This window comes from Lates calcarifer, linkage group LG7_2 (genome assembly GCF_001640805.2).
Source record: "Lates calcarifer isolate ASB-BC8 linkage group LG7_2, TLL_Latcal_v3, whole genome shotgun sequence".
NCBI lineage: Eukaryota > Metazoa > Chordata > Actinopteri > Centropomidae > Lates > Lates calcarifer.
In genome coordinates, this window is record NC_066854.1 from 5,448,311 (window position 1) to 5,467,448 (window position 19,138).

Genomic DNA, 19,138 nt, shown 5'->3' on the forward strand with positions numbered 1-19,138 from the left:
TGAAGAAGCCAAATGCGCCACGAGCATTAGTCACATCAGATCCTCAGTGGTGCAGTGGATTTGTCTGCAGGCAAGAGGTTGTGATTGGGAACCAAGAGGTTGCAGGTTCAAGTCTTGGTTGAGACAAAGAGTTTTTTCTTTCAACAGCCAAAATGAAGATGTCAAATACGCCCGGAGCTCTTCATATCAGATGCACGGTGGTGCAGTGGGTTCGTCAGCGGCCGGATGGTCGACTGGTCTGGGAGAGGCCGGTTCGAATCCCCTTCACTGCCAGCGTCTGGGTTAGGGGGTAGCAGGAGAGGATAATTTAGTTCGGGGGGGGGAGGTAGCTGGGGGGAGGGGCTAGATCAGGTGGGGGGGGCTAGGTAGGAGGAGCTAGAGGGGGGTGGGGCTAGGTAGGAGGAGCTAGAGGGGGGTGGGGACTAGGTAGGAGGAGTCAGAGGGGAGGTAGGAGGAGCTAGAGTAGGAGGAGTCAGGGGGAGGGGCAGGTAGGAGGAGCTAGAGTAGGTAGGAGGAGTCAGGGGGAGGGGCAGGTAGGAGGAGCCAGAGTAGGAGGAGTCAGGGGAGGGGCAGGTAGGAGGAGCCAGAGGAGGTAGGAGGAGTCAGGGGGAGGGGCAGGTAGGAGGAGCCAGAGGGGGGGTGGGGCAGGAGGAAGGGAGGGAGTGACTTATTGGTTTTATAGGACATGCTTGTGCATACGAGGTGCTTTTGAAACTTTTTAGCCAGCAAGAACTGGAGCACATGGAACAAACATTTGGTAACTCTTACTTAAAATATCCACACATTTATCACATTTTCTGCATTTTTATTGTTGTTAGTGCAGTTTTACACTGTTAACTATTAACTTTAGCATTAGCTTTAACTTTAACATTAGCTTTAACTTTAACATTAGCTTTAACTTTAACATTAGCTTTAACTTTAGCATTAGCTTTAACTTTAACATTAACATTAGCATTAGCTTTAACATTAGCTTTAACTTTAACATTAACATTAGCTTTAACTTTAGCATTAGCTTTAACTTTAACATTAGCATTAGCTTTAACGTTAGCATTAACATTAGCATTACAATGCTACAGCAGAACTAGCAGCAACAAAAGGTGCAGAGATACACTTGTGAATGGATGCAACAAAGGTTAAATAACAAGGTCCAAACAAACAGCAGCGCAGACACGAGTGTATCTCCTCACCTCCCGTTTCTGGAAAACACAGAGAAGAAACAGATGTAGTTAGGTTAGGCTATGATTCTAGCAGGAGTTGAAATCTGCAAGGATTCTAGCATTAGTCAAAATCTGCAAAGTAAGCCAACAAAAGACTCACGTTTACACTTAAATTGAAAGATAACCATTTAATAACTGCACCGACAACAGTAAAAACGCAGAAAATGTGATAAATGCGTGGATATTTTAAGCGAGAGTTACCAAATGTTTGTACCACGTGCAGTAGTTCTCGGCTGGCTCCGTCTGCGCGCGCCGGGTGTCAAAGAGGAAGTCGCTGTTTCCGGCGCGCCTTATATAGACGAGAGCGTGGGGGGAGGGGGGCAGTGCACTGGGGAGAGGAGGGGGGCGGCTGGACCTCACTCTGTGCAGGTCTCACGGGAATCGAATCCCGTTTCTGACACGTGTGTGATTCCCCCAAACAAAATGTCCCGTGAATAAATCACTATAAGATCGATGTTTTATTGTGTGAACTGCTGCGGACAACATATAAATCCACAGACGTTTGCAGAACAGTCAGTTTGTTTTATATTTGTGTTGCATTTAACACTTTGTCACGTATTTCTCTTGATTCAAACGACACTCGGAGGTTGTCGCTCAAATCTGACAAAGTGTCTGACTGGACTGTACCAAGTCAAGTAGAGAACAGAGGGGGGTTTCAGGTGATCTCCACCTTAGTTTGTGTTGAGCTGCCGAAGGCTCTGTGTTTCTTGTAATACTCTGACTGACTTCATCCCCACTTTAAAGTCTTTGACCGTTTCATGAACACACCACGCTTGCTCATGGTTTGAATTGTTGGGTCTCCTTATAAATATTATAATATAAAGAGCACGGTGTAAACCTGCTCTGTGTGTACAGCGCCTCGACATGACGTCTGTTATGATTTGACGCTGTATAAATAAATATTGACTTGACATCATCAGAGAAATCAGAAGAAAGCTGCAGCTGTTTTCAATTAAAAATGATTGCTATGAGTTTATGGGCCAACTTTTCTTTGAGCGTCTCCTGCTCCACAGCCTGAAAGTTAAAAAATAAAATAAAATAACCCCCCACCCCTCTTCCCTCTTCCCCCTCCCGTGCAACCCCCACCCCGCACCCCCGCACCCCTAACCCTAACCCTAACCACAATCTCAGTTTATATAACGCCAGATCACAACAAAAGTTATGTGAGGGTTGGAATGATTAAATCAGATTCAGTTGTGATGGTCAGAATGTTTTATTTGAATGAAAACGTGCTGAGAAACGATCTTTATGATGAAATATTCCTGTTCCCTCTCTGTTGCTTCAACCCGCTCCATACAACACTCTGGTGTCACGGCGCTGACAGGTGTTTGTTCAACTTAGTCAAACTCTGCTTTTCGTTTGCGCCCCCTAGTGTTTCATCTTTACATTGCTATCAGTAAGGTTAGGTAGGATATGGGTTTAATTCATTTTATTGACCCTGAAAGCGAATATCTTTAGTAAAAATCCTTGAACAATAATGTGGCGCTATGATGGCTCTAACGGTGATCCTGCCGGAGTTTCCTGTGGTTTCAGGTGGATTAAGAATGATTTTACGCTCCCCGGCCGCTCTGACAAATGTTACACGTGTTTATTAGGGTATTTACGGTCAGAAATCCTGTTGTGTGTGTGGAGGGTACTCGAGGAAATCCGAGCATGCGCTGTATTGGCTGTCATTTGGAACGGATCGATAGTCAATCTGACACGTTGTTGTTTTCATGATGAATTCATGATGAGTAAAGTTTAAAAATGGGGGGGGGTCCGCTGTCATCCGCCATGTTTGTTTAGTCTAAAGTCACCTCCACACAATAAGATGTTTTTGCAGACTCAAATACACAATGTCCAATTAATCAATGTGATTTTATGGCAAATTTAAGGAGGCACGCAGAATCACATTCTTTATTTTCACTGTTTTACAGCAGGGAGTATTATGGACTTAATAAAAACAGATGTATGTACAAAAATAAAGTGACAGATCCCGTCTAAACCCGACTTCAGCTCCATTTGGACTGGATCTTTTTTAGAGGAGGTGGGCTAGTTTAACAATACCTGGCCCACCCACCCATACCTGCAGTAATCACAGCATATACATTTATTCACATATTTTTATTCTAAGTATGCAGAATTAGCTGCGATCATCTCCTGTCTGCAGTGAACCCATGGGCGTACAGACAGCTGTCACTGGATCACTGTGATACTGAAGAAAAGTTAAAAACAAGTTCCAAAAGCAAGTTCTGCACAAACACAAGTGTCTTTTTTCTGACTTCTTAGCAGAGTTATGGAGGTTACATTACAGAAGACCACAGTGAAGATTTAATTCTCCACCTCCTCCCGTACAGTTAATCCCGTCCAAATGGGGCTTTAGTCTCTGCATTAAACAAAGACATGAAGAGTACACTGGTAACAAGAGGATGAGGAGCTCATCTTTACTTCTGGTCAGGAAAGTCTGCGCTCATCTGAGAAGAAGAGAAAAGGACAGGTTGTTAGGTACAAAGACACAAAGTAAAGTGACTCCAGCTCTAATGTAAATCCAGAGTATTGTTCTAAGAATGAAGGGGATCTTTCTGCATGAATTTTATGTTAACAAGTGAATTTCATGCAACAGACACGTAAAGAAATACAATACATGACCGAGGCGCTTTAGATTTGTCCTAAATTCATTCTGCATGCATGTCAACTATTTTCTCTACTGCTGTTTGTATTTCAAGCTTTAATAAGTGTCAAAAATAAAACAAACACTTGTGTTGGAGGAGGGAGAGCCACAGCTGTTAGTGTAGTAAAGTATAGTTGAGTTAAACTGCAGCAGTTTAGCAGGGGAACAGATTGAAGCGGCGTCTACCTGAACGTCAAACTCTCCAAATCCAATCAGATTGCTGGTCTGGAGGCCGAGCAGGAAGAGAAATACAAAAAAACAAAACAAAAGACAGACGGCGAGATTTACAGCTGAGAAGACAGAGATCAGACTGAGCAGGAAAAACAAATGACTGCTGCTTCAGGAACTCTGAACACAGTCAACTCTACAGTTTGAGTATGAAGAGGCAGAGAGGATGCGGTTTCCAGTTTTCTGTGCGTTCCTCAAGATGTTGCTCACTCAAAGTTAAATAATGAAAACATGAGCGGTTCTGTTAACAACCACCAAGTAACAGAAAAGTATCAATCGTAGTATCGATACGCCTCCACCGACCAGTCCTGCTGCAGTTAATAAGACTGTGAATTCTTGAATTGTGGCCGTAAATGTGTTTGGTGCTGTCACGGTGACCTTTGGCCTTTTGACCACCTGCATGTAATCAGTTCATCTTTGAGTCCAACTGAATATTTGTATTAAAATTCCCTCGAGGCCTTACTGAGATATCGTGCTCAAAGTAAAGGGACGGCTGCCCGTTAATTGAATTTTGCCGGCACGAGTGAGAAACAGCTTCCCATAAACACAGCTCAGTCTCAGAAGATTTACAATGACCCAACAAATGGAGGATTTGGGAGAAATCCGAGTGTGAAAACTGTGGATGGTTCTGTCAGCGAGCCGTGCAGAGTTTAAAGCAGCAGTGTTGGATCCAGGTGAAGGTGATGGCTCCCTCTCTGCTGCTCTCACTGAACCTGAGCAGGAAGCACAGCCTTCTCCCTCTCCTCTCCTACTGATGAAGCCCATGATGGAGCTGCGACACAGGGCAGAGGTTTATGGTCAAATCTCACACTCACCACTGTGTCTGCTGCAGGAGAACCAGAGTGGCACTCACCCGTTGTTCCAGATGGAGAGGAGGTGTCGTTTAATCCTTCAATCCTCAGCCTGTCTTCCACACTTACTAACCATCATTATCACTTTCTTCTTGTTCTTTCAGGCCAAAGAGCTGCAGACTCTTCACAACCTCCGCAAACTCTTCGTTCTGGACCTCACCACACGGGTTAAGAAGGTACATCACCTTCCTCTGCTTGCTTGGTTCTGTTAAGCATCATCTCTCTGAAAATGCCAGTTTAACACTGAACCTGTGCTCTGACTATTGTTGTTAGAGTGCAGAGATGGACTGTGAGGAAGGGCTTGGCAACATCGCCCAGAAACAGAAGATCTCATTCCTGGAGAATAACTTGGAGCAGCTCACAAAAGTCCACAAGCAGGTAAAGTACCTAACATATACTATATACAGCATATGTAACATTAATACAAAATAAGCTGACGTTCTGTGAAGGAGACTAGTATTTTTCTTTTTTCTCAGCCAGTGATGGAAGAAGTCAAAATAGCAATACAGTAAAATAAAAATACACCTACTTCAATGAAAGCATTCTCTGCATAATTTACTATAAGCATCAAAAGTTTCAATGGAAATACTCAGGTAGGTACCTCAAAATTGTTCTTAAGTACAATTTGTTAAATTGTTCTTATTTTTACCCTCTCAAAGTCACCTTATCTGAGAAGCCATGTCTGGGCATTAACATCCTGACAAGTTTTATTCCTAGCTTCACCAAACTTTGTAAGATTGCTGTGTTGTCTCTCTGCCCTGTGTGCCTGTCACTTGCAGTGTGGCTGCTTTCTTTGCAGGTACTGGAGGTGAGCATGGTCATGAGCACCTGAGCTCATCAGCGCCCTCTGGTGGACACAGGCCCTGTATGTCAGTGCTCCTTCTGAAACCCTCTCAGAGCTGAGTTCAGACTCTCCCTCTTCTCCCTGAGACACACCCACTGGCTTTGGATTGTGTTTCTCCCTCAGCAGTAGCTTGACTCAGTGGCTTGAAGAGTTTCTGTGATTTCAAACCCCGCCCCCTGAACTCTGCACTGCCCAACTTGGTACAACCCAAGTCCCCTCTCCCTCCTCTCCCTCCTCTCCCTCCTCTCCCTCCTCCACCTCATCCAGCAATCCAGTTGGAAAAACTAAGGATTGATATTGTGCAGGTACAAAGAGATGGTCAGGCAGTACAAACCTTTAACGGTTATTATATCTGCAAAATGACTGAATATCAGCTGCTGGTAATTAAAGAATGGCTGTGGATCTAATTCTTTTGTTGAGACAACTAGTCCAGATTTATAAAACAGAATTTCATTGCTGATTTGAACCAAAATACAGTACATGAATCTGGCTTGAAGCCTAAACCCCACCAGTAAGACTGGAGTCTGAGAAATGACGCTCCAAAATACAGACTGAGAACCTCTTGACCTTTGTGACCCAGGGGCTTGATGAGGAGCAGCCCTTTAAACAGGCTGTTGGTTCAGATCCAAACATCTGACGTCCACAGATGTTTCAGTCCAAGAGAGTGGTTGCTGCACTGTCTCAGATTTAGTTTGTTCTTTGTCTATACGGTGTTTGATTCCCTGAAATAAGGCTTTTAAAAGCTTTGCAGATACTGGAGGTGAGCATGGCAGAGGGCCATCAGCACCTGAGCTCATCAGCGCCCTCTGGTGGACACAGACCCTGTATGTCAGTGCTCCTTCTGAAACCCTCTCAGAGCTGAGTTCAGACTCTCCCTCTTCTCCCTGAGACACACCCACTGGCTTTGGTTTGTGTTTCTCCCTCAGCAGTAGCTTGACTCAGTGGCTTGAAGAGTTTCTGTGACTTCAAACCCCGCCCCCTGAACTCTGCACTGCCCAACTTGGTACAACCCAAGTCCCCTCTCCCTCCTCTCCCTCCTCTCCCTCCTCCACCTCACCAAGCAATTGAGTTGGAAAAACTAAGGATTGATATCGTGCAGGTACAAAGAGATGGTCAGGCAGTACAAACCTTTAATGGTTCAGTCATGTTGAGAACATGTTTGTCTTCCATCTTATCAGTTTTGGTGAAACTTGAGTTCAAATCTAATGCTGTGATATGTTTTTAGCTCTTGATATTTTTTATTTTTACCCTCTCAAAGTCACCTTATCTGAGAAGCCATGTCTGGGCATTAACATCCTGACAAGTTTTATTCCTAGCTTCACCAAACTTTGTAAGATCGCTGTGTTGTCTCTCTGCCCTGTGTGCCTGTCACTTGCAGTGTGGCTGCTTTCTTTGCAGATACTGCAGGTGAGCATGGCAGAGGGCCATCAGCACCTGAGCTCATCAGCGCCCTCTGGTGGACACAGACCCTGTATGTCAGTGCTCCTTCTGAAACCCTCTCAGAGCTGAGTTCAGACTCTCCCTCTTCTCCCTGAGACACACCCACTGGCTTTGGTTTGTGTTTCTCCCTCAGCAGTAGCTTGACTCAGTGGCTTGAAGAGTTTCTGTGATTTCAAACCCCGCCCCCTGAACTCTGCACTGCCCAACTTGGTACAACCCAAGTCCCCTCTCCCTCCTCTCCCTCCTCTCCCTCCTCCACCTCATCCAGCAATCCAGTTGGAAAAACTAAGGATTGATATTGTGCAGGTACAAAGAGATGGTCAGGCAGTACAAACCTTTAACGGTTATTATATCTGCAAAATGACTGAATATCAGCTGCTGGTAATTAAAGAATGGCTGTGGATCTAATTCTTTTGTTGAGGCAACTAGTCCAGATTTATAAAACAGAATTTCATTGCTGATTTGAACCAAAATACAGTACATGAATCTGGCTTGAAGCCTAAACCCCACCAGTAAGACTGGAGTCTGAGAAATGACGCTCCAAAATACAGACTGAGAACCTCTTGACCTTTGTGACCCAGGGGCTTGATGAGGAGCAGCCCTTTAAACAGGCTGTTGGTTCAGATCCAAACATCTGACGTCCACAGATGTTTCAATCCAAGAGAGTGGTTGCTGCACTGTCTCAGATTTAGTTTGTTCTTTGTCTATACGGTGTTTGATTCCCTGAAATAAGGCTTTTAAAAGCTTTGCAGATACTGGAGGTGAGCATGGCAGAGGGCCATCAGCACCTGAGCTCATCAGCGCCCTCTGGTGGACACAGACCCTGTATGTCAGTGCTCCTTCTGAAACCCTCTCAGAGCTGAGTTCAGACTCTCCCTCTTCTCCCTGAGACACACCCACTGGCTTTGGTTTGTGTTTCTCCCTCAGCAGTAGCTTGACTCAGTGGCTTGAAGAGTTTCTGTGATTTCAAACCCCGCCCCCTGAACTCTGCACTGCCCAACTTGGTACAACCCAAGTCCCCTCTCCCTCCTCTCCCTCCTCTCCCTCCTCCACCTCACCAATCAATTGAGTTGGAAAAACTAAGGATTGATATTGTGCAGGTACAAAGAGATGGTCAGGCAGTACAAACCTTTAATGGTTCAGTCATGTTGAGAACGTGTTTGTCTTCCATCTTATCAGTTTTGGTGAAACTTGAGTTCAAATCTAATGCTGTGATATGTTTTTAGCTCTTGATATTTTTTATTTTTACCCTCTCAAAGTCACCTTATCTGAGAAGCCATGTCTGGGCATTAACATCCTGACAAGTTTTATTCCTAGCTTCACCAAACTTTGTAAGATCGCTGTGTTGTCTCTCTGCCCTGTGTGCCTGTCACTTGCAGTGTGGCTGCTTTCTTTGCAGGTACTGGAGGTGAGCATGGTCATGAGCACCTGAGCTCATCAGCGCCCTCTGGTGGACACAGACCCTGTATGTCAGTGCTCCTTCTGAAACCCTCTCAGAGCTGAGTTCAGACTCTCCCTCTTCTCCCTGAGACAGTGATAATAGTACTAGGTCTTAATGTCCAAACATGACTTCTCAGATAAGGTGTTTGTCAGGTTATAAAAACAGAATAATATCAAAGGCTGAAAACATGAAAACGTGGGCCGTGTACAGGCCTTGTTTTCTGGACCTGTTCATGTCAATGTCTGAACAAAATCAGAGATGGTGCTGCAGCAACCTTTTCTGATCTGATATGGAATGACCCCTCTGAAGTTCTTGGGTTTGAGTTGTGGTGGATTTTGATGAAGTCCAGGACCCTCTGTAAACTCCCAAAGGCTTCAGGAAATAAGTGTGAAGGGTCTGATGAGATAGCTGAACCTTTAGGTTCTGAGGATGTGGATTTGACTCAGTTGTGGGTCGTACAAGCAGAGATTTTTGAATCAAAGTCTGACAAAAGCTTCTGATCAACACGTCGCCTTATAGCTCACACCGACACTGAAGTTCAGAGTTATCGGTTCCTCTGGTTTTGAGGTTTTGGGTCAGAGGCTGCAGAGTTTTGATGCCCAGCACTCAAAGTAAACACTGAAAGGCTCAAAGAAATGTGTCTCAGCTGTCTGACAAGATGGCGCAGACTGGTAGAACACTGACTCGTATTCAAGAGTCATGAGTTCAATTCTTGGTTAAGGCAGTGAGTTTTTGAAGGCTGGTGTGCAGATCACAGAGTGAAATGCTTGAAAAAAGGAGTTCAGGTGTCTCACCACATAGGTCAGTGGTTAAGGAGATGGACTGGGTCTCAAGAGTTAGTGAGTTCACTTCTTGCTTGCGTCAAAGAGTTTTTGAAGACTGGTGTGCAAAAGAAAGGCTGAAATGCTTAAAGAAAGAGTCCTCCACTGTCTGACAAGATGGCACAGACTGGTAGAACACTGACTCATGTTCAAGAGTCGTGAGTTCAATTCTTGGTTGAGGCAGTGAGTTTTTGAAGGCTGGTGTGCAGATCACAGAGTGAAATGCTTGAAAAAAGGAGTTCAGGTGTCTCACCACATAGGTCAGTGGTTAAGGAGATGGACTGGGTCTCAAGAGTTGGTGAGTTCAATTCTTGCTTGCGTCAAAGAGTTTTTGAAGACTGGTGTGCAAAAGAAAGGCTGAAATGCTTAAAGAAAGAGTCCTCCACTGTCTGACAAGATGGCGCAGACTGGTAGAACACTGACTCATGTTCAAGAGTCGTGAGTTCAGTTTTTGGTTGAGGCAGTGAGTTTTTGAAGGTTGGTGTGCAGATCACAGAGTGAAATGCTTGAAAAAAGGAGTTCAGGTGTCTCACCACATAGGTCAGTGGTTAAGGAGATGGACTGGGAATCAAGAGTTCGTGAGTTCAATTCTTGGTTGAGACAAAGAGTTTTTCACTTTCAACTGCCAAAATGAAGAAGCCAAATGCGCCACGAGCATTAGTCACATCAGATCCTCAGTGGTGCAGTGGATTTGTCTGCAGGCAAGAGGTTGTGATTGGGAACCAAGAGGTTGCAGGTTCAAGTCTTGGTTGAGACAAAGAGTTTTTCGCTTTCAACAGCCAAAATGAAGATGTCAAATACGCCCGGAGCTCTGTTCATATCAGATGCACGGTGGTGCAGTGGGTTCGTCAGCGGCCGGATGGTCGACTGGTCTGGGAGAGGCCAGTTCGAATCCCCTTCACTGCCAGCGTCTGGGTTAGGGGGTAGCAGGAGAGGATAATTTAGTTCGGGGGGGGGAGGTAGCTGGGGGGGAGGGGCTAGATCAGGTGGGGGGGGCTAGGTAGGAGGAGCTAGAGGGGGGTGGGGCTAGGTAGGAGGAGCTAGAGGGGGGTGGGACTAGGTAGGAGGAGTCAGGGGGAGGGGCAGGTAGGAGGAGCTAGAGGGGGCGGGGCAGGTAGGAGGAGTCAGGGGAGGGGCAGGTAGGAGGAGCCAGAGGGGGGGTGGGGCAGGAAGAAGGGAGGGAGTGACTTATTGGTTTTATAGGACATGCTTGTGCGTACAAGGTGCTTTTGAAACTTTTTAGCCAGCAAGAACTGGAGCACATGGAACAAACATTTGGTAACTCTTACTTAAAATATCCACACATTTATCACATTTTCTGCATTTTTATTGTTGTTAGTGCAGTTTTACACTGTTAACTATTAACTTTAGCATTAGCTTTAACTTTAACATTAGCTTTAACATTAGCTTTAACTTTAACATTAACATTAACATTAGCTTTAACTTTAACATTAGCTTTAACATTAGCTTTAACTTTAACATTAACATTAACATTAGCTTTAACTTTAGCATTAGCTTTAACTTTAACATTAACATTAGCATTAGCTTTAACATTAGCTTTAACTTTAACATTAACATTAGCTTTAACTTTAGCATTAGCTTTAACTTGAACATTAGCATTAGCTTTAACGTTAGCATTAACATTAGCATTACAATGCTACAGCAGAACTAGCAGCAACAAAAGGTGCAGAGATACACATGTGAATGGATGCAACAAAGGTTAAATAACAAGGTCCAAACAAACAGCAGCGCAGACACGAGTGTATCTCCTCACCTCCCGTTTCTGGAAAACACAGAGAAGAAACAGATGTAGTTAGGTTAGGCTATGATTCTAGCAGGAGTTGAAATCTGCAAGGATTCTAGCATTAGTCAAAATCTGCAAAGTAAGCCAACAAAAGACTCACGTTTACACTTAAATTGAAAGATAACCATTTAATAACTGCACCGACAACAGTAAAAATGCAGAAAATGTGATAAATGCGTGGATATTTTAAGCGAGAGTTACCAAATGTTTGTACCACGTGCAGTAGTTCTCGCTGGCTCCGTCTGCGCGCGCCGGGTGTCAAAGAGGAAGTCGCTGTTTCCGGCGCGCCTTATATAGACGAGAGCGTGGGGGGAGGGGGGCAGTGCACTGGGGAGAGGAGGGGGGCGGCTGGACCTCACTCTGTGCAGGTCTCACGGGAATCGAATCCCGTTTCTGACACGTGTGTGATTCCCCCAAACAAAATGTCCCGTGAATAAATCACTATAAGATCGATGTTTTATTGTGTGAACTGCTGCGGACAACATATAAATCCACAGACGTTTGCAGAACAGTCAGTTTGTTTTATATTTGTGTTGCATTTAACACTTTGTCACGTATTTCTCTTGATTCAAACGACACTCGGAGGTTGTCGCTCAAATCTGACAAAGTGTCTGACTGGACTGTACCAAGTCAAGTAGAGAACAGAGGGGGGTTTCAGGTGATCTCCACCTTAGTTTGTGTTGAGCTGCCGAAGGCTCTGTGTTTCTTGTAATACTCTGAGTGACTTCATCCCCACTTTAAAGTCTTTGACCGTTTCATGAACACACCACGCTTGCTCATGGTTTGAATTGTTGGGTCTCCTTATAAATATTATAATATAAAGAGCACGGTGTAAACCTGCTCTGTGTGTACAGCGCCTCGACATGACGTCTGTTATGATTTGACGCTGTATAAATAAATATTGACTTGACATCATCAGAGAAATCAGAAGAAAGCTGCAGCTGTTTTCAATTAAAAATGATTGCTATGAGTTTATGGGCCAACTTTTCTTTGAGCGTCTCCACAGCCTGAAAGTTAAAAAATAAAATAAAAGAACCCCCCACCCCTCTTCCCTCTTCCCCCTCCCGTGCAACCCCCACCCCGCACCCCCGCACCCCTAACCCTAACCCTAACCACAATCTCAGTTTATATAACGCCAGATCACAACAAAAGTTATGTGAGGGTTGGAATGATTAAATCAGATTCAGTTGTGATGGTCAGAATGTTTTATTTGAATGAAAACGTGCTGAGAAACGATCTTTATGATGAAATATTCCTGTTCCCTCTCTGTTGCTTCAACCCGCTCCATACAACACTCTGGTGTCACGGCGCTGACAGGTGTTTGTTCAACTTAGTCAAACTCTGCTTTTCGTTTGCGCCCCCTAGTGTTTCATCTTTACACTGCTATCAGTAAGGTTAGGTAGGATATGGGTTTAATTCATTTTATTGACCCTGAAAGCGAATATCTTTAGTAAAAATCCTTGAACAATAATGTGGCGCTATGATGGCTCTAACGGTGATCCTGCCGGAGTTTCCTGTGGTTTCAGGTGGATTAAGAATGATTTTACGCTCCCCGGCCGCTCTGACAAATGTTACACGTGTTTATTAGGGTATTTACGGTCAGAAATCCTGTTGTGTGTGTGGGAGGGTACTCGAGGAAATCCGAGCATGCGCTGTATTGGCATGCTGTATTTGGAACGGATCGATAGTCAATCTGACACGTTGTTGTTTTCATGATGAATTCATGATGAGTAAAGTTTAAAAATGGGGGGGGTCCGCTGTCATCCGCCATGTTTGTTTAGTCTAAAGTCACCTCCACACTATAAGATGTTTTTGCAGACTCAAATACACAATGTCCAATTAATCAATGTGATTTTATGGCAAATTTAAGGAGGCACGCAGAATCACATTCTTTATTTTCACTGTTTTACAGCAGGGAGTATTATGGACTTAATAAAAACAGATGTATGTACAAAAATAAAGTGACAGATCCCGTCTAAACCCGACTTCAGCTCCATTTGGACTGGATCTTTTTTAGAGGAGGTGGGCTAGTTTAACAATACCTGGCCCACCCACCCATACCTGCAGTAATCACAGCATATACATTTATTCACATATTTTTATTCTAAGTATGCAGAATTAGCTGCGATCATCTCCTGTCTGCAGTGAACCCATGGGCGTACAGACAGCTGTCACTGGATCACTTTTTTTAATGTTCATGTGTTCTTCCCAACTGTTTAATCCTGTCAACTGTTATAAAAAAAAAAATTTTTTTCAGGGTCCGAGTTGCAACATGGCCCGAGTTTCATACCTACCCCACAATCAACCTTCCCTGGGCAGTACCGGGTGGGTGCTGGGTCCAGTCGCAAATTTTTTGATATGTGTTTTATTAATTAATAAAATTTGAAAAAAAAAAAAGAAAAGGGGTGTGGTTTAGTGTGTGTAATTACATGCAATTTTTGTATAGAAAACAATAGAAATTTTGGAGGAAAAATTTTATTCTTAAGTGTTACATTGAAAAAATGAAAATCTCAAAAATTTGAATGGAAAAATAAAAAAAATGTCAATGGAAAAAAAACAGAAAAATTTTTTAAAAAAAAATGGGGCACCCATATAGGCTCATGTGCCCCAGTTCAGCTAAGTGTTTATTGCATGTTATTCCCATGCTCATCTACACTGTCCTATCTGAGTAAAGGGCTGGGCCAAAGCGTGTCCCATCCCTTTACTCTCATTCCTCTGCTATCTCTTCCTAACAGGAAACACAATACACACACAATTTATTGTCACACAATAAAAACACATACAAAACAGTGAACAACAGTCAAAAATGTCAGTACAACAAGGCAAACAGTAAAACATGGAAAACTGTCAAAAACACTCAAGGCATGAACAACATTCAAAAATGTCATAATACAGTAAAGCATAACAAACAATCATAAACACTTAAATACTGTCATAAACTAGTAAAGCATGGAAAACAGTTAAAAATACTCAATGTCACAGTAGAGTTGAGTCGGGTTGATTTCAGTGGGAGGAGGGTCAGTCGGAGACAGAAGTGATTCTGGATGAAAGAAAACAACAGTATTTAGATGGACAGACTGACAACATGATACTAAGACTACTACTGATGAGCTTGGACACTTAAAGATCACCTTTGGCAGTAAATTTTGAGGCTATACAAACAAATGCAAACACTAAAAGAAAAGGAAAAGGGACTGCGACTTGTAATCTTACCTGAAGCAGACAAAGTGTGAACGCCTGTCCAAGCGCTCTTGACTCCCTGGCGTTATGGGATATGCGACAGCACTGGTGGCGTTTCAGAGACCTGTATGTAGGGTGTTATGAAACAGAGAAAACTTAATTAATAAGAGACAAGAAGAACACTAAACTACACTATATGACACCAGATTATATTCTCTTACACTAATAAATTTTGAAGTTTCTATTCTGTTCTAAATGACAGGGTCAGACTACAAAGAATAAACACTGACCTTCTGGAAACATCTTCATGTCTGTCTCTTCTCTCTGTGATTTAATGGTTGCAGTTTGAATTCTGTGGAGAAAAACACAACAAACATTCATATAAACATGTAACTTTGAACACATCAACATAAACTGTGCAGATAGAGACAGAAGTAAAACACACTAAATTCTTCTTGTTCTGGATTCATCAGTTAAATTTGTTTTCTTCACAAAAACAGAAGAAGCTGCTCTGACTGGAGAAGTGACTCCACCAGCTGCTCGTATTCACACAACAGCAGTGGATGGAAATGTTTGTTTCTCCATCGTAAGATAAATTTTAACTAAATTTGGTCAAGAGATGCAGACAAAATGAGAGACAGATAACCTAGATGATATATAATTTAATGCCTGTGCTCTGTGTTGGACAGGTGATGAAGCTGTTTGTGAATTACCTGGAGGCCTCTGTCCTGGTCTAAACAATTCCTTCATTGTTCAAAGATTCTCTGATCGTGGACGAAGTGGAGACACCTGCAGGAAATACAGAGAGAAACATACAAAGCACAATGATCAATACACTGTGACCTGTTCATCAACAGTTTAACCAAGAAAACACAGAAAAGTATTCAACATTACAGCTGAACCAGAACATTTTCAAAACATAAGAGAACTGTCTCAGAAAATGAGCTGCCACATATGACAAGAAAAAGCATTAAATATTTGAGAACCAATCACAATAACTATTTGGGAAATCATGTGGAATCATGTACATTACTGTGAACTTTTTTTTTCCATGCTCTGCATTCCACTGCATCCACTTTTAATTTTTCAAATTTGTAATTTTTCTTACTCATTTTTCTTACTGCAACAGGCTGTTGTAATTGTAGTACAAAGGTGAGTCAGAGGTTTACAGTTCATAATGAAGCACAGTAAGCTTTGTGGAACGCACTGGCAGAGAGATGCGAGACAGTAGAGGACATGACACTATTAGACAACACTATGATTAGATTAGGCAGCAGCAGCAGAACTGACTAGACTACTGAATGACTACTATATTAAATGACACTACAACAACAGATTAGATGACACTACTATATTAGACTACTACTACAACATTAGACAAGACTACTGGATGACAGTACTATATTAGACTACTATTATATTAGACTACTACAGCAACAACAACAGCACAACAGACTAGACAAGACTACTGGATGGACAGTACTATATTAAATGACACTACTACTGTATCATACCAAAACATGCAGTATTAATGATGGGAAATATGAATGTGTACCACTTTATAGAATCATGTTAAATACTGTTAACATGAAGTTCACATAAACATAACAGCATTACATTCAAACATATACAGCCACAGTGTTCCAGGCAGATCATCATTCACAGAGAGTAACAGCTCATTTTCAAACATGTGACCCACGTGTTGACTGTAATCCAAGTATCTGAAAAACCATCACATATTTTCCGTGTCCTTCTTCCATATTACAGATTAAGAATCCAGAGAACGTGTGACCAGTCTCCCTGGCTTTGTTGACAGCTACGGTTTTACATTGTGTCGTTAGAGTCTCTTTAAATTCCTCATAAACCGACAGAATTAACGTGCGCTCTTCATCTGAGAATTAAGTCAACACTGACTCAACTTACTGACATCTTCACCGTCGCCGTAGTTAACGCAGATCGAGGCAGCCGACGTCTGTCAACCCTGACGTTCCTTGATAACCCGAGTTAAATCACAGTGGGTTAAACTCCCTTCGTAGTCCAGGCCTCTGTTTGGTTTTTAAGGTGGGAGCTGGTGTTTGTGTCCAGGCTGCAGCAGCTGAACCAGTAAACCTGGAAAACACAAGTCCAACAAATAACCTCATTAATAAAGAATAGTTCATCTCCAACACCTGAACAATGTAGAAGAATACAACACTGAAAACTAAACACTGCAACCAACAATCACACTTTGACTTTTGAGGTGAATAAATTCATCATGTTACTATGACTTCATTGATCTCAGAGAGGAAAGCCATTTTTAAAATCATTTTATAATAATTTCAGTCACAGTCACCACAAACAAATGGTGAGATCAATGAATGGCCGTGGATAGATTACTACCACAAAGCTATAAAGACACACAAACGCCAAAGAGGCAAAAAACAAAACTGCAAAATGATCACAATGCCACACTGAAAACCGCTAGACCCGCAACTAGAAGAAACGTGACGACGATAATCCACCATAAACTGACTTAAAATGACCAAGCTGGAGCTACAAACTACAAGGAAGCAGTAAAATGCTACGGTATGCTAATGGCGTGCTACTGATGGTACAGAGATGCAAACAGTTGTAGACAAACAGACTAATAAACAGTTGGCAACAACGTGGCAGGAACGCCTTAGCCACAGAAACACAAACACTTTAACACAAACAAACAACAACATGCCAAAAAGGGAGCATCGCCAAAAACATCCTCAAACGATAAGGCTAATGCTAACGCTCTATGTTTATGCTAACGTTAATGTTAACGCTTGCTACTAATGCTAATGCTAACATCCATGCCATGTGTTAGCATGGTAATGCCAACACCATGGTAATGCAAAATGTTAAATATCGAACCATTTTTTTTTTTTAATTATAGGAGGTTAATTTAAAGAAGATGTAAAAATCGAGAATATAGCATCAGACCCCCAAGGGTTAATGATAAACTGTGCAATATATCTCGAGGTTAGAACCCATATATACATTATAAAGAGAGATTAAAAATCTATCACATGTACCCCAAGGGACTCATATATTGTGGAGAGGTAGGGAGTCTTGGAATGCCAAGCTCAGCATTTTCTTAAGTCATTATGCATAAATAGTGTGTGGTATAGCCAATATATATTTTCCCTACCTGAGATGAAGGGGAGGTGTTCACGCTTCTAAAGGGATTCAGAATCAGTGCTAAATACATCTGATGGAGTATTTCGTCAAACCACTGCTACATTTTTCCCCCAAAACTGACATTTTGTTTACGGGTGGCTCATCCACATTAAATTACTGAGTAATTTAGCTGTTATACTGTGACAGGCTTTTCTTCCATAACTTGAGAAATGAGCTTGAGTTTGTGCATTTTTAAATTGTCCCTCCAGATATTGACTTTTTCCATAAAGTTTACAGACTTGTAAACGACAGATTAGAGATAATGAGTTTTAGCCTCTTGATTTCCAGAAACCCTGCTCCTACACTTCCCATAATGCTACTGGATGGTGTCTTTCATGATGCCATGCTCACATCAGATCGTTCAAACAGTTCCCGTTCCCGACCTGTTAAAAATGAACCTAACATTATGATTTGTCAAAGCAGTGAAATCACAGTGGCTGACTTCTGTTGAGTGCCTCAGTCAGCCATGTGCACTGAGAAAAAAGTCTGCAGCTTGTTGTCAGTGAGACTTTTCCTGACGATGCCAGCACTGCAGCTGTTTGAATGGCTGCCTCTTCTTTGAGCTCCCTGCTCAGTAGGTGCTGAATTTGTTTAGAAAACATGTCTTACTGTTTTGCTGCTGTCACCTACATGTAAGGCAAATCCCACCACAGTTGTTCCCATCTGTATCTTTTTACAAGTGGTTCCTTAGAGACTGCACTACAGGAGATACTCATCCTTAATGAACTGCATTACTCAGATTACCTACTGTATGTACACCCAGCTGGTGCTTAAAGGTAATGAAATGCAATGTATTATTTACAGTTACTAGTTAACCCTGGTTTGGTTTCGGTGTACCAGCAGGATTGGCAGCATTATTAGAATAATCGTGTTGAGATTTAGGTGTCTGAGCTGTGATGGAGTTGGTTTAGAAGGGGGGTCTACTCAGTAATAATATTTAGGTGTGGTCTATGTAATCTTTCTGTTGAATTCTGGCACTGCAATAGGCTGAAGAACTAACACCCAAAATGACATTAGAACATCTTTTTTTTCCTACGCTCTATGTAAATGTGCTGTTGTGTATTGATGCTATCAAAATAGCTCTGTGTGGGTCCCTTTGGTGGCTCTGACCTCCTTCTAATGCCCTAATTATAATCATTAGCCCTCTCTCTTTAAACTTTCTTTGTAAATACACATTACACTCTATAGTTGTGGGGCTCTGGTATAGCTTCCTCTCGCTGATCTGCTGTTTGAAATAGTGATCTTTAGTGATCTTTGCAGGATTCTTCCAGTAGGGATGGCCAGAAGTTTGCATTGCAGATTCAGGACTGTACAGGTTTTCCTTCTCAGCAGTCACACTGATTTGAACAGTTAAGCTGAGAGAGAATCGTTCAGTAAAATCACATCTTGCAGTGATTAGTGGGAAGACACCTGACATATAAATATAAATAAAAAGCAGTACAGTATAGTCAGTGATGATCAATGTTAATAAGTCCC

At 42.5% G+C, this 19,138-nt stretch overlaps 1 protein-coding gene and 1 long non-coding RNA gene across 16 annotated transcripts in view; one reads left to right on the forward strand and one right to left on the reverse strand.

Moving 5' to 3' along the window:
• LOC108892823 (kinesin heavy chain-like) overlaps positions 1-15,475 on the forward strand; it is a 49,041-nt gene extending 33,566 nt beyond the window's left edge. For 3 of the 15 annotated variants that reach the window (XM_051065989.1, XM_051065990.1, XM_051065988.1), the window contains exons 4-8: positions 5,051-5,122; positions 5,220-5,324; positions 13,554-13,621; positions 14,977-15,062; positions 15,166-15,473. In XM_051065989.1, coding sequence (XP_050921946.1) covers positions 5,051-5,122; positions 5,220-5,324; positions 13,554-13,621; positions 14,977-15,062; positions 15,166-15,338 — 504 coding nt within the window. In that variant the 3' untranslated portion in view covers positions 15,339-15,473. Of the gene's footprint in view, positions 1-5,050; positions 5,123-5,219; positions 5,325-5,422; positions 5,666-13,553; positions 13,697-14,976; positions 15,063-15,165 lie in introns of those variants that run through there. The other 12 variants (XM_051066000.1, XM_051065998.1, XM_051065997.1 and 9 more) reach the window with 10 other exon arrangements.
• On the reverse strand, positions 13,756-17,287 carry LOC108892886 (uncharacterized). The gene is made up of 5 exons (XR_001962546.2): positions 16,400-17,287; positions 15,190-15,265; positions 14,767-14,828; positions 14,510-14,600; positions 13,756-14,336 (listed from the first exon to the last, which is right to left on the reverse strand). It is a non-coding gene; the product is annotated as an uncharacterized LOC108892886 (long non-coding RNA).
• Positions 17,288-19,138: the final 1,851 nt, after the last annotated feature.